Raw genomic sequence first — 16172 nt, forward strand, 5'->3', positions numbered from 1 at the left:
CCCATGTCCCCTGCATCGGCAGGCGGACTCTCAACCACTGCGCCACCAGGGAAGCCCTGTGTCAGCCACTTTTGAAGACCATCAAGAAGTCAATTGTTCCAACTTCTCCTTAGAGATAACCGCCATTCACACTTTACATAATAAAAAGATGGTCCCAAAGAATAATGAGTAGCTCACCCAAGATAGCATGCTTAGTTACAATGTAAATATTTATATATGCAAAAAGACATGTCACCTGTTAACACTGTTAAAGAGATAATGATCTTTATTTGAAGGAGGAAATAAAGATAGAATTAATCAAACTCATCTAGCCAGTGTAGTTTCACCTCTTTTTTCTTTGAAAGTCTGTGTGTCTTTACACCACAGTGATGGTATCACCTTTTTACTCTTTAAGATACTTACTGGCATAATCTCAAACTTGGCCCTATCGATTTAATCGTGACTTAGTGTGCCAATGACAATAACAGGAAATTAGAAAATTAGTGGAGTACTGAGAAATACTACATTGAATTATCTATTTTACAATATAACAGTTTAAATAGTTTTAAAAACTGGTGATATCTCTGAATATAAACCTACTATGTTCCAAAATAACATCTCAAAGGCTATTATGCTTTGTTCTAAGAAAATGGTGTTCATATCTCCCACCCCACCCCCATCACTGGAGATACAAGTGTTGCTTATCCAGCCATGATAATCTATGAGAAATTCACTAGTTGTCTTCCAAGTTCACCCACCCAGATTTTCTGCAGCTTGATGAGTGGAGTATAAAGCTATTGACTATTACCAAGATATATTGTAAACCATTTTAATTATAAATGTTTGAACATTAAGGATAACACATATGATTGTTATTTCAGAATTTAAAACTCCATTAGTAAGGATTAAAAACGTATTCAGCTAAACCTATTCAACCAAATCATTAATTATTTTTTCAGAGGATTTTGAATTTAATGTTGAAAACATAAACTGTTAGAGCTGGAGGAATTCTTATTCATCATTCAGCCAGGTATTTGTTTTTCTGGAGAAGAAACTGTGTTGGTTACCTGCAGAAACATCCCTAGAAGCAGAGTCTCCTGACTCCTGGTTAGATTTTCTGTCTTCCATACAACCTTGAAATATACTTGGTCTTCTACCACTCTTCTCTTGTTGGTCTAGGCATGATTTTTACATGTTCTAAATGTTTTCTGCCAGGCACTCTGCAAGCAACCCGCGCCTTGATGGTGATTGGCATCCTGCTGGGACTAGTAGCCATCTTTGTGGCCATTGTCGGCATGAAGTGTATGAAGTGCCTGGAAGACAACGAGGCACAGAAGATGCGGATGGCTGTCATTGGGGGCGTGATCTTTCTTATTTCAGGTAAGAAAGGCCCTGTCCCCCTTAGACCTTATTAAGCTCTCTCTGACATGGGTTAAGGTATAGTTTTTGCTTTCCTGAGATTATGGTGGATTTGTTGCACTTGAATCGATTGAATTCACTTCCTTTAAAATCTGAAGACATAGAAACCTTAAGTCCATTTGAGTTTCACATTCTCAAACAGGAACCAAATGAAAATCTGTATTCACAGTGGACAGGTCTATTCCTTGAAGTTTCAGGTGCCAACTGGTTGTTAGAACCATTCTCCCCAGGTGAAGAGAGATTTTTCTATCTAGCAAACACTGAGGAGCAATTCTGTGTAATTCAGAAAATTTCTGTAGTGTCTCTTCATGTGGGAAAGATGGGGAATGGTGAGAGAGAACATTAGAGAATGTTCAATCATGCAGGTGTGTGAGGAATGAATGAGACTGGGATTATTGGAGGAAAATGAGGACATCATTCCACGTGGGCAGATCTGACTCCAGAATAAACAGGTGGTACCCATAGATCAGTGAAGAGAAAGGTCAGTTGGAATGGAGGCAAAATGTTGGAATGGTAGGGAATAAGAGTAAATGAGTTAAGAAAGAAAACAATAGAGAAAGGCCTTGGGGAAAAAACCTTGACAAAAGAGTGAGATTACATTTTCCATAGAAAATGACTGTGTATGTATTGCTTTATTCAAGTGTTGATATGTGACCTTTGAGAAGATGAAAGCCAGAAGACGACATGGACAGGTCACTTGTAAAGCCTTATAATAAGGTTTATATTAAATAAGATTGTGTTTATATATAAAACAATAGACTATTATATATAGTAGTTGTCTATTGTTTTGAAATGGACTAGTATATATAGTATATATATATATATAGTAGATGTAGTAGTCTATTGTTTTTGAAAACAACACCAGTGATATAATCTACCACTAGGAAACACTAGAATTAGACTTTTTTCTCATTTTCTCTTTAACAAAAGTAAGTGGATTTCATCAATAATGAAGGAAGAATGCCTGTGGCTTTGCTAATGGTTTGGTTAAAGTTTATTTAATTGGATTATTTAATATCCATTTAAAGTTTAAAATGGATAGCATTTTATTCCCAATAGTTTGATTTTACATCAAAGGCTGTGAATGCACTTACTGTGTAGGACCCTTCCTCCGCTTGCCTTCTTGTAACTCCGGTACATCACTTCCCCAGTCTCAGGGACTTCCTAGGGAGTGAGGCTTGCAAGTTCCACAGCACTTGCATGGTCTGCTTGAGCAGCCAAAGCAATGGTGTTTTCTCTCAAGTATTAGAGGCAATTAGGTTGGACCACTTTTTTTGTAGGAGGAAGGGAGCAGAGGGGGTAGCATATAAATATTTAATCTGTCTAAATTGATGAATTTTTAGAATGGCTATAAAAAGAAGTTATTTTATTTCTTTGGATAAGAAAAATCAAGGTGTTGTATACTTCTTATGAATGATAGAGTGGGTTATTTTGACTAAGTAGTTTCTCTGGCCTTACTGAAATGTGAAAGGCATGAGAAATTGAGTGTTCAGCACATATTGATCTGATGTGGCACTTCAGCGAATCTCATGGCAAGACCTGGCACATCTGGCCAGTGAGGCTGTAGGAATTTAGGTGATCTAGTGCACTCTGAGACAGGTCCCACTCGTTCCTGCTATCTAGCTATTTACTTTCATTTTGATTCTTCAGAAATGTGAATTTTGAGTTTTGGTCAAGAAGAATGTAGAAGGGTTTTCATCTTCCCTTTTGTATTGTAAGTGACTGGTTTTACTAATAAGGACTTTGGTTTCACCAAAAGTAGTCTAACAGTGATGTATAACAATATATTTGAAAGAGATCTTAAATGACATGAACCTGCTGAATATTTCCAACAGAATGTTGTTTGTGTCAGTGACCTTCAACTCTAAGTGAATAAAATGACATGAACATTATAAACTATGCCTAACTCCCACCTAATATTTTCATCTGTCTTAAGGGAATACTTAGAATAAATCATGTCTGAACCTCTAATCTCCCTAAATTAAAGTCGTCTGAATTAAAATGGATTAAATTGAAAATGTCAGCACTATTGATGAGATTTAATTCTTGTAAAATACTTGTAAATTTAATGAGCCGTATATTTATGCTCAGTGTTCCATAGTGATTAACAGTCTTTTGTTTTGAATTTCTGTAGGTCTGGCTATTTTAGTTGCCACAGCATGGTATGGCAATAGAATTGTTCAAGAATTCTATGACCCCATGACCCCGGTCAATGCCAGGTAATGCTGTTCACTCCTAAAATAGTTTGTTCTCTGAGAAAATACCCTTTTAATGTTCTGCAAAGTCCAGCTTGTGCCGTAGCTTCCCAGATTTGCTATCCAGAATTTTATGGAACTTCTGTCAAACTTGAAAATAATTTGAATGGCCTGTGACTCATGTTAAAAATAGTCTGATAATTGCTTTAACAGCCTGTATTGATAACAAAATGAATTTCAAAGTAGAAAAGTTCTAAGCTGTATACTTACTAAGTGTATGCTGGACCTTTTTTCATATTTAAAAAATGTTTTTAAGATTAATAAAGATACCAACATATTTGAAATTTTATTTTTGAAGTGTATTCTGAAACTTTTAACACTTGTGATTATTTGTAACTAAACACAGTTTATGATTGATTGAAAAAATAGTACTGTTGTAGAGGTTAACAAATAATATGTCATTTCTAATGGTTTAATCCTGTTTATGAAAAAACAATTTATTTATGAAAAAGAAAAGTTAGCACTTTGAAATTTTGTGTTCCATCACAGCCATAAAAATAACTTTAGAAAGGTCATCCTTAATATTGCAAGTTGTGGAAGTTAAAGAGCTGACTCTTGGCTCTCACATAATGACACCCTTTGATCAGAGACACGGCTGTTTGTCTCACTATGTTCACATCTTTAAAGCCGAATAACTATATTCTGAGTCAGAATGTTAAGATGTAATTATTGTTTGCTGAGTGCTAAGACGAATGGATGAAAAATCCCAGTGGTGGAGAGATAAGGTATGCTTCTTTGTATAAAATCACCCACACAGAGGAAAACACATACTGCAGTGATTGTGTTGGGACCCATCCCATAAGATCTACACTGTAAGGACAGAATCTGCTGGAGGTCAGTAGGCTAAAATTTTACCAGTAATGGATATGAAAGCACTTTATAAATTGCTAGGCACTGTACGCTTATTTGCATTGTCTCACATGATCCTGAAAGCAGTCCAGTGAGGCAGATGGAATCATCCTGCTATAAGAGAAGCAGCAGCTGAGGTTGAGAAGAGGAGTTACTGGCCCACAATTCAGCAGTTGAGAGTTTGCATCAGAATTCAAACTCAGGCCTTATAACTCTAGATCCAGCCCTTCTCTCTCCTTATTGTCCACCATCAGTCACAGATCTTCTCAGAAGTATGGCTTCATACATCCACCTGGATCAACTTAACCTAGAATGATCTATGAGCTGCTTAGAAGTCTTTTTCGCAAAACCATAAATTTCAGATTTCAGTGTTTATCAGTGATTGCCTATTGAAAACTCTAATAGTCTCCAACACCCTCTAGCAGTTCCTTTGTAGAATTTGGTTGCTACTTGGTGATAGCATGACCTGTTAAGTTTTAGCCTAGGAACCATTGTCCAAACCTGACTTCCAAGGTATATATAAACATGCTTTACAAGTCTCCTACACATGAAAAAGTCTTTGGAACTATTTGTATAATTAACATGGTGTTGCATGCCACACTGCCTGATCTGCTATTGCAAATTGTCAACAGCTGCAATGTGAACATTCTCGTGTGTGTGTCCACAAACCTTAAATTACTTTGCAGAACTTAAAGGGATCATGGGGGATTTTTTTTCAGTGGAAAAAATATAATGAGTGTGATATTGATTTCATTCTTTAATTATATTAGAGAAGTTTACAGTGATTCACTGATTAAGCAAATACGTTGTCTCTTCTTTTTAGGTATGAATTTGGTCAGGCTCTCTTCACTGGCTGGGCTGCTGCTTCCCTCTGCCTTCTGGGAGGCGCCCTACTTTGCTGCTCCTGTACCTGGAAAACAACATCGTACCCAACACCAAGGCCCTATCCAAAACCTGCACCTTCCAGTGGGAAAGACTACGTGTGACACAGAAGCAAAAGGAGACCACCCTGTTGGAACAATCAGAAAATGAACATTGAAATACTGTATTGGCATTAAGATCTTAGATTTTGACTATTGTAGTCTGAACTGTGGTATTACCAAAAGAACATATTTTGTTAAATACCCATTGCTAAAAATGACATAGTCTTATTTTATCTCCTTTCCTCAATATAAGAGGGAAGCCTTTTCTATTTGTATTACTGCTTCCCACTGGGTCATCATCTCAAATGTGGGGAGAGGGCATTCCTTAAATATATATAGATATGTACATGTACATGTTTTTCTATAAAAAAGTTAGGTAGTAAAACCTCATTATGTTGGCACCAGCATTCTTAAAATATATCTTAAAAACAGAAAAACATATTTATATTGATTAAATAAGTAGTTTATTTGGTATTCTTCTCTTCTTTCTTTATGTATACATATATAATAGGTCAAATATCATTTACCCTCCTTCATCAGCTTTTAATGTCTTTCACAGAAGACCTGACCTACTTTACCAAGTATGAATTATTTCAGTTCTTCACATGTGCCCTTTTCATATGTTTGTATCATATTTTTTTTTACTATGATCTTATAGCGCTTGCTCTGTCACCATTCAGTCATTCTTTATGACTTTGTTTTTTGTGAGATTGGGCTTAACTCTCGATTCTGATAACACATTTATATGCCTACAGTTTAATTCCTAAAGTCAATAAGAATCTCGTACAGACCAGAGTTTTGGGAGCAGATCTTTCTGTGTGACCGGATGGTATATTCCTGTTGACCTTCCCATATGCTCCCTGTACTCTGACCTGTAACACACTTGTTTGCTTTGAAAATATTTGTCCCACTGAGGGGCTGTGTGCTGCTTTCCCAAGTGTTGTGACACAATTCTATTGATTGAATTTTTTGACCTACTTATTCACAGTTGTATATCCTCCCAAACTACCTTTTTCTTGTCCCCTTCCTCAAACTGTATTGTTTTCTCGTATAGTTTACCTCGTCCCAGAGAGGGATGACCTTTTTGTCTGAATGAAGTGCTAGACTTTCTGTAGTGACAGCCTGATGACAAATATTCTCTCTGTAACTGTAAGCAAGTCACTTAATCTTTCTCTTCTTTTCCCATCTGTTAAATTGAGATAATGATACTTAACCAGCTGCTAGAGCAGTGTAAGTATTAATTAGTTGATATTATGCTCATTTTTTGAACATGAAATATGCCTAAGTAGTGTCTCTGTTTGCTAAATTGTCTGTTAAGAAGTCATTGAACCAAACCTACACGCAGGCATCCCATCGTTCGGCACCTTCCTTTCTCCACAGACCCGTTTCCTTTCTTTCAGCGGTGGCCACCATGCTGTTGGTGCTCTGTTCCGTTTTAACAATTGCCCTTAGTTTTCTAGTCTGTGCAAAATGCTCCTTCACTCGAGCAAGATGATGTAATGGGAAGGGTGTTGACTTCGGTGTCTGGAGACCTGATGTGAGTCTTGGTGCTCTCAATTACAGTGTGAGTTTGGGCAGGGCACTTGGTTGCCCTAGATTTCCTGCTTCACTTATAAAATGAGGATTGTACTTCCTGACCTGCCTACCTCTCAGGGCTGTTGTGGGGATCCAGTGAGATGGGATACATGTAAGTGTGATTTTGTGAGGTAAAAAGTATTATACTAGGGGAAAGAATTAAGGAATTTAAGTGCATAGGTTTTGGCTTACTTTTCAAATGACTGAAAAGAGACAAATTGTAAGCAATAGGTTTCTTGCTTTAACCAACCTCTCGAGTGATGAGACACTAAAGTGAATTTCAGATTACTAAGTGAAAAGGATTCTGGGGCAGTCTTAGTTTTCTTCAGTCACTATGGCCTGATGCTTTTTGTGGCTAAGCTTTTCTCCTTTCAGGAATGCGGGCTTGACCTAGGTAGGACAAGTTTGCAGATGTAATGGGTGAAACAGAAGTGTACATGTTGGCAAACCAAAGAATGGAAGATTTTTTTACTTTTAGTAACTTGCAAGGGTATACAAGGTGGATATCTGTTATGCAATGTTATCAGAGGTATTGCTATTAGCTGGCAGCTAACACTGCTAGGATAGGTAGTTTGGGAAGTAACTCATAGTGAAACCGTATAGGGGAAATTATCCAAAGGACTGCATCCTATGATTTGAACCTAGTAAATTTAAGTGTGTCTTCCAAACCTGAAAGTCTGTGCTCCTAGAATGTATAATTCAAAGAACTTCTGCTACCTACGTAGATCCTAATGATGGGCAAGTATAAATACATGTGGTTACTAGTTGCTAAACTCTGAAATCTATAGTCCAAAATGGCCAACAGAATGGTTACACCAAAATTTATCCAATTTTGATATTTTTGTACTCTGCTACCATACCTGGAAACAGACAAATAGGTATTTTCGGGTTCTGTAATGGGAATTTGTGTAAAGTGTTACTCTTTTTCAATAAATTGTGTTTTTTTTAATATAAGATAAATCCTTGTTTTTTTGGTTTTTTAATCATTTATTTCAAGATTGCCATGCTTGGAAGAAGAGCTGGCTCGGGATAGGATCTGACTCACCATGTGTTACTGGAAAAGAGCTGTGGTGCCTCTGCACCACCACCTGTCAACTATTTGAGTGGCTCCACTCACTGGAATGCCCTATTTCTCTCCAACTATGCTTCTCCTCGTCAAGGGTGGTGATACAAGAGAATGTCAGGAGACGTTACTTCACTTTCCCCATCCATAGAAAGGGGACATGCCACAATAAGTGACTAAGGGATAAAATCACCAACTGTAAATCATCGTGAAAGCTTAAGGCAGTTGTGTTTTTCACAAGTTGGAAGAGAGGACAGCCAGAAATCCATTATTGTTTCTGTAATGACTATTACCAAAGCTACTTCTTAGGAAAGCAAGTGATGAAGCTCATTCACCTGTTATCTGAAAATATCAATAATTGATAAAGCCTTAGTTGTAACCTCTCCGTAAGCAATTTACGTATTAAAGAGACAGGCTTGTAAACAAAGGGTTGCAGCTCTATGTGGAGCTCTATGTGGACATTAGCCTTAAGGGTGAGAGACTAAGATTATTCTCAGTCCCTTTAAATTAAGCAGATGCATCAGAATCCCCACTCTTTCTACAGAATTTAAGTTTCTGAGGAGGGGTCCAGGCCCATGAAGTTTGAGAGGTAATACAATTCCTAAGTGCTCCTGACAAGTACTCTTAAGAGAAAACCTGGATTGTCAGTCATACGAAGTAGACACCCCCTCTGTGTGAGCTCCTCGTTATGGATGCCATTGTCCTGCAAACCATGTCGTTGCTCCTACTCATCAATTAGTACTTTATATGTGGATCTGTACCCAGGTCCAGGGAAAACTCCATACCATTCCCACATTCCAACCTTTTAAAGCCTGTTGTTAATCCTAGTAAAATCTGGTAATGGGTTTTTTTTCCTTCCTTTTGAGTGTGGCTCAGGTATAAGATTTCTGCAGTCTCCTCCTACCCCACCCCAGATATACCCCAGGCACCCCCCAACCTGCCCTAAAATCTCTGTAACCAGCTGGTACCATGGAAACTGGCAGAAGTCACTGCAGGTTCCAGGATTATGTGGGGACAGACTGTTGAGTTTAAAAACACAGTGAGAAAAGTTCTCAATGCTCAAACTCTGCAGAACTCACGGTATTTTTAATACCCATCTTCCATTGACAGGTTTTTCCCACATGGCCAATATCAGCAATTAGACAAGAGATATGACTTTATTCAATTAATATTTACTGAACACCTACCATGGGCCAGTGCCATTAAATGTTGACAAGGATATAGAAAATAAATAAGACCCTCTCCTGGGCCCCAGGAGGGTGAAGAGTGTTAAGTGGGAAGAAAAATGAATTTGAGATCTAGCACTGGGCTCTGCCATTGATCAGCATTGTGAACTATGAAGATCTCCATCCACTATTTTCTCATTTGTAAAAGGAAGAGCTTGGCCCCATGCAGTGGTTCTTATCCATAACAACATGGAAGCATTTGAACATTGGAGGTTTTTGAAACTTCCCAACTCCAAGGATTTAAACCCAGGTTACAGAAATCAGACTCTTTGAGAGGAGGGTATCAGGTATAAGTTTCCCCGGGGATTCCACTGCACGTTCTGAATTGCACATCACTGGGCTATGTCATCTCTCAGGACCAAGCTTGCTCAAAAATTTTTCTATATAAACCACATCCAGGTACTTCATACATGAAATGTTACTTATTTACCCTTTCTCTAACATTATGGTTCAATTTTCTGGTTTTAGGGATTTTTTTGTTTGTTTGATTTGGTGAGAGGAGGTAAGGAGTTAAACGGAGATGGTCTTCAGAAGCTGTTGTCATATTTCTTTGGTAAATAACCTTCTTTCTTGTCATTTTCTATTATTTTTTAAGTCACCACCAATAGTCATTAATACAAAGCAAATTCTCGTTTAAAGAACAGCCTTCTGTTTAACAAATAATATTAGCTCAAGAGTATAAGTGTTTATCGTATTATAATCACTGAGTTATTTTCCTTTGTTATATGAAAATTTCAGGAAAGTCCTTAGCCAAAGTATAATCTTGCTACATTTATTTTTAATTGAATAACATTTCTGTGATTTGATTTTAGTTATGTAATAATTTCCATGATTTATTGCTTTTATTCTCTGTTCCCCCCAAAAGTAAAAGTAAACACACACACACACACACACACACACACTCTAACCAGTTGGGGAAAGTTAAAGTTTGAAAACTGGACAAGTATTTCTCTTCTTTTTTTTTTTTTTTTTTTTTTTGGCAGTCCGCGGGCCTCTCACTGTTGTGGCCTCTCCCGTTGCGGAGCACAGGCTCCGGACGCGCAGGCTCAGCGGCCATGGCTCACGGGCCCAGCCGCTCCGCGGCACATGGGATCTTCCCAGACCGGGGCACAAACCCGTGTCCCCTGCATCGGCAGGCGGACTCTCAACCACTGCGCCACCAGGGAAGCCCTGGACAAGTATTTCTTAACTGAGATGACCTGGACCAGAGCACTTTCTTCTCCCAACGGGGCTTTTTTCCTTTTAATCATTTTTGTCCATTAAGTTTCCTATTTCCATTAACGTTGTGCTTTCCCCAGGTGTCTATTGCTGCTGCCTAACTATAAAAAGTCCAACAGCCTATAACAGACCTGAAATAAGCAGACATCTGAAACAAGGGTCAGGGGTAGCAGAGAATATTTCCTTGGAGATGGGAGTGGAATACATGAAAGGAAAGTGACCTCTAATACAGCAAGGAAAAAGGAATTTATTTTTGAAAATTATTTTTTACCACAATATTTATTTTTCCCAATAATAAAATTAAAATGTATTAATAATAAAGTAGAAAATATAGAAAAGTAGAAATAATTATTTTAAAGATTGTAATAGCCATATTATTCAAAAGCAAAACTATTAATAATTTGATGTGATCTTCTCTAGCAGCTGTTCCTTTCCCAAAGATAAGCTTTGGAGTTTGTTGGTGGGTTTTTGTTTTTGTTTTTGCAGTACAGTATGCAGGCCTCTCACTGTTGTGGCCTTTCAGTTGCAGAGCACAGGCTCTGGACGCACAGGATCAGTGGCCAGGGCTCACAGACCCAGCCACTCTGCAGCATGTGGATCTTCCCGGACCGGGGCACGAACCCGTGTCCCCTGCATCGGCAGGGGGACTCTCAACCACTGCGCCACCAGGGGAGCCCTATTGTTATTTTTTACTTTTTTTTCATAGTATCGCATAGTAAAAATAATTTGACTTCTTTTTTGTTTTCCATTCAAGTGTATAGTAATATACTGTTACCATGCAGAGTTCATAAACATTCATTCAGTAACATTTTTAAGAAGCTAATATTCGCCAAGTATTTTCTGCCACAAAGGAAATGGTGGCCCTGGATTTGTGCAACGTAGCCACCATGAATAAAACAGACAAAAAACCCTTTGCTCCTAGAACTTACATTCTATATGGGAACATAGACAGTAAAATCAACATGCTAAATATATAGTATATTAGATGGTGATAAACCATATAGATAAAAACTAAAGTAGGCAAGACTGGAAAGGTTGAAAGAGGGCAACAATTTAAAATAATAAGGTCATGGAAGTCCTCAATGAAAAGGTGATGTTTAAGAAACAATATCAAGGAGAATAAGAAGCAAATCAATTATCTAGGGGAAAGAACATTCCAGAAAAAGCAGGTTTAAATGCTCAAAAGTGGAATAAAAAGAGTAAGGAGGCCAGTGTAGTTGGAATGCTTTAAGCCAGAAGAGAGTAATAAGAGATGAAGGCTTGACGAGAAGGGGAATCTAAACCGTATAGGGCAGGGTGGACCATTGTAAGGACTTCATCTACTATTAAGTAAAGGGAACAAACAGTGTTAGGTTTTGAACAGAGAAGGCACAAGATCTAAATTAAGATGTATTTTTTTCCTGTTGTGTTGAGAATAGACTATAGGAGGGCAAGGAGAAAAACAGTGAGCTCAGACAGAAGGATATTACCAATAATTCTGGCAAGAGGTGACTTGGTGATAGCAGTGGGTAGTAAGAAGTGGTTATAATCTGGATAACATTCTAAAGTAGAGCCAGCCAGTTTTGCTGATTGACTGGATGTGAGATGTCATGTTAAAATAAGAGTCAAAGATGACTCCAAGATTTTTTGGCCCAAACAATTGATAGGATGGAGCTGCCAAAAACCAGAGAGGGAAGTCTACAGGAGGGTAGATATGAAGAGAAAATCAGAAGTTTTATTTTGGACATGTTCAGTTTAAGATACTTATTGCACATCCAAGTAGAGATGACCAGTAGACAGTGGGAAAAGGCAGGAGTGTGGAAATCTAGAGGGAAGAAAGTGTCTTCAAAAGAAGAGATAAGTCAAACATTTGTTTCATATGACTTACCAAGTTGAAAATATGTCCCAGTCTCTGAACATTTAAGTTGATACTTATAATCACTAGGTTAAAAAGTCAATAAAAGTAGAAACCAAATCTATTTTACCCATTATTGAATATTTTATTATCTTCCAAATTTTTCATTCTAGTGTTCTCAGAACTATCCTCAAAGAAGTCTGGTGTATTAGAGTCATAGGCCTGCCCTGGATTTTGGTCCTGATTCTGCCCTTTACTAATCTACTTTTTAATGATTACATTTTAATAATTTAATGTAGTAGCAGAGACCAAATGTCTCAGTTTAAGTATTCTGGGAAGCAGAATGTCAAGACAGGGTTAGAACTGCAAGAGATGGAATGCTAATTCCTGTGGAAGAGCAAGGGTAAAGGAAGCAGGAATAGACAGGAAAGCCTTTACAAGGGCTGGCAAACTTTCTGTAAAGGGCCAGATAGTAAATATTTTAGGCTTTATGGCTTTATGGGATACATATAGTCTCTGTTACATATTCTTATTTGCTTTTTTTTTTTTACAACTGTCTAAAATGCAAAAACTATTCTTTGCTTACAGAGCATACAAAAAAAAAAAAAAAAAAAGGACGTGATCCAAATTTGGTCCATGGGCCATAGTTACTCAACACAGCCTGGTCTAACACTTGTGAAAGGAGAGAGGGAAGGGAGGATAATTCTGCAGGAAAAGCCTCAACCTGATGTGAGGCTCTGAGAAAGTCTTGGGGCCAGTCCATGGGGAGCTGTGGTTTAAAGGATGTCCATAGAAGAGTCCTGCACTGGGCAGAAATAGACAGGCTCTAGCACCCCTGCTGCACTTAGTCATTATCTGGGAGCTGTCCAGCAAAAGTATGGCTTCAGCTGGAAGGCTGCAGCAGATCCCAATGGCAGTGCAGCTGAAAGCCGTTGACAAACTATCCCCACTATGGCAGATTCTTATCTGAAGAGAAACATAAATAGCGCACCTCCTGAATTTCACATAAAAGTACAGAGAATTAACCACATAGAGTTTTGTTTGTTTCATATAACAAGTCAACCAGAGGTAGGTAATCCAAATATGGCATGAAGAATCTGTAATACAGCCAAATAACCAGGTATATTCTATCTTCATACTTTATCATTCTTAGTATGTGGCTTCCATTCTCATAGCTACTTTATGGCTTCAAGACTGCTACTTTTCCTTCACCCTCATTGCCTTATTCAACATACAAAGATGAAGAAGAAAAAGAGGAAGAAAGAGAAAGGTAGAAAGTAATAGCACGTATATCAGAAAATCAAAACCTTCTCAGAAATCCCCAGTGGAAGGAAAAACTAACTTAACAGTGAGATGGGAACAGTGGGATGAACAGTCCAAAATAGCTCGAGCATATGTAAAACCGTGATATAAGACATGACAGTATTGCAGATCAGTGGAGATATGAGGGATGCTTCGATATATGTTTTGGGGAAATCGGGTATCCATGTGGGGGAAAAATAATCTCTAACTCCTACCATATACAAAAGTCAATTCCATATGGGTTAAAAACTTGAATATGAAAACCAAAACTTAAAAAATGTCAGAATAAAAAAATAGGAGAATGAATTATTTACCATGAATTACAGGATTTTTTTTATTATTAAATAAGACACAAAAAGCAAACCATATTTTTAAAAAAGGATATATACAACTACATTAAACTGAAGAACTTCTGTTCATCAAAGACATAATAGGAACAAAGAACGACAATCTATAATGAGGAGGAGATAACCACCACATAGTATATAATACACAAAGATTTAATATCCAGAATCTAAAAGAAACCCCAATAAATCAATTAAAAAACACAACTCAATAGAAAGATAAGCAAAAGTCATGCAAAGTCATTTCACAAAAGATAAATGATGCAAAGTCAGTAAAAGTATGAAAATATGCTCAACCTTATTAATAACCTTAATAATAAAAGATTATTAATAAAATTAATAAAAATGCAAATTTAGACCCAATCATGTTCTCTAGATTGGCAACATTTAAGAAGTCTAATAATACAAGTGTTGAAGGGAATGTGGATCAATGGTGGTAGGTCTCTCTCAATTGGTCCAACAAATTTTGAAATATTGCATTATACTGTAAATTTAAACACCCAAATTCATATAAAAATTCACTACTGGAGAAACTCTTACATATATACAAGGACACACATATAAGAATAACAACTTTCGTAATTGTAATAATGAGAAAATTGGAATCCTTTCAAATGTCCATTGGTAGGGGAACGGTAAATAATTTGTGGTACATTCACACAATGGAATATCTTATGGCAGTAAAAATAGATGGAATATAGTTGTACATAAAATGGATTTTTTTTTGGTGTTGTTGTTGTTTTTGCGGTACGCGGGCCTCTCACTGCTGTGGCCTCTCCCGTTGCGGAGCACAGGCTCCAGACGCGCAGGCTCAGAGGCCATGGCTCACGGGCCTAGCCACTCTGCGGCATGTGGGATCCTTCCAGGCCGGGGCACGAACCCGTGTCCCCTGCATCTGCAGGCGGACTCTCAACCACTGCGCCACCAAGGAAGCCCCCAAATGGATGTTTTTAAGAAATAATTTTGAGTGAAAAAAAGGAAAGTCCCAGAGGAACACACTGAGCATAATATCATTTTTATAAAACTCAAAACTAGCAAAACTAAAAAATATATTTTTAAGGCATTATACATAAGAGATAAAACTATGGAAAAAGAAAAACAGAAATGATAAACACAAAATTCAATATAATGTTACTTCTGGAAGAAAACAGTGGTTGGATAGGTGAAGAACTTACAGGCATATAAGTGTTGTTGGTTATGTTCTACTCCTTGGGTTAGGTAGTGAGTGGGTTCACAGGTGTTCATTATATAATTATTATTCTTCAACACTTACATATATTACATACATATTCTTTGGTTTGTAGCAAATAGTGTATTAGAAAAGACAATAAAGAAATACATTATAAAACAAAGAAATTCTCAGCCAATTTCCACTTTTATGTCTCACTGGATAAAATGGTGTTTCTGTGGTCACATCTAGCAACGAGTGAAGCTGGGATGTATAGTATCACAGATGGGCACATTGCTGCCCACAAAAATCAGATTTTGCCTACCTCATTAGCTACAACACCTTGACCAAGTTGCTAATATCTCTTAGCTTCAGCAATAATATGTGTCCAACTTAACCCATTGGATTTTAGTGGAAGTCAAATGACATGATATACATGAATGTCCTTTGTAAACCAAAAATATTGAACAAATATAAAGGATTGTGGTTCTCAGGCCTAATTCTTTTGGGGAAATTGAAGCCTTTATCTTGACAATTTCAAGTGCACAGTTGATTGGGTAGAGTCTTTCTCTGATTTTGTATGTTAACCTACCTCTTTGTCTGTCTTCCAGAATAATATATAGACTCAGCATTGAGAGTCCCATGTTAGAAAATTAAGAAGCCAAGTTATCATAATGTATCATACAGACATGCACATTTTCTGATAATGTACCTTCTTAAAAAAAAAGGATAAAACAGAAAATGTAGATACAATAAAAATAATGTCTAGATGCAGCCACGTTACTACATATTTTACTTCTTCATAAGATGTTGGAAACAAAGCAATTTTGCAGAAATGTTTGGTGAAACTATCCTCTATTCAATGCCACATTTATTTAGTGCTTACTCTGTGCCAAATCTTGACCCAAACAGAATTGCTGTAGAAAGATGAGTAAAACATAGTCTTTGCCTCAGGGCCATCTTTTTGCAAAAACTCAGACTGACACCATTCTCACAGTAGTCTACATGAATGATGCC

The 16172-nt window shown here is 37.4% G+C and overlaps 1 protein-coding gene across 1 annotated transcript in view; it reads left to right on the forward strand.

Moving 5' to 3' along the window:
• The window catches only part of CLDN1 (claudin 1), a 15085-nt gene extending 9232 nt beyond the window's left edge, over nt 1-5853 (forward strand). Inside the window, exons 2-4 of the mRNA XM_007458066.1 lie at nt 1195-1359; nt 3533-3617; nt 5326-5853. Of these exons, the coding sequence (XP_007458128.1) occupies nt 1195-1359; nt 3533-3617; nt 5326-5488 (413 nt within the window). The 3' untranslated portion in view covers nt 5489-5853. The remainder of the gene's footprint in view (nt 1-1194; nt 1360-3532; nt 3618-5325) is intronic.
• The last annotated feature ends 10319 nt before the right edge of the window (nt 5854-16172 follow it).

The sequence above is a fragment of the Lipotes vexillifer genome, unplaced genomic scaffold (assembly GCF_000442215.2).
Source record: "Lipotes vexillifer unplaced genomic scaffold, Lipotes_vexillifer_v1.1 scaffold1264, whole genome shotgun sequence".
In the NCBI taxonomy this organism is placed as follows: domain Eukaryota; kingdom Metazoa; phylum Chordata; class Mammalia; order Artiodactyla; family Lipotidae; genus Lipotes; species Lipotes vexillifer.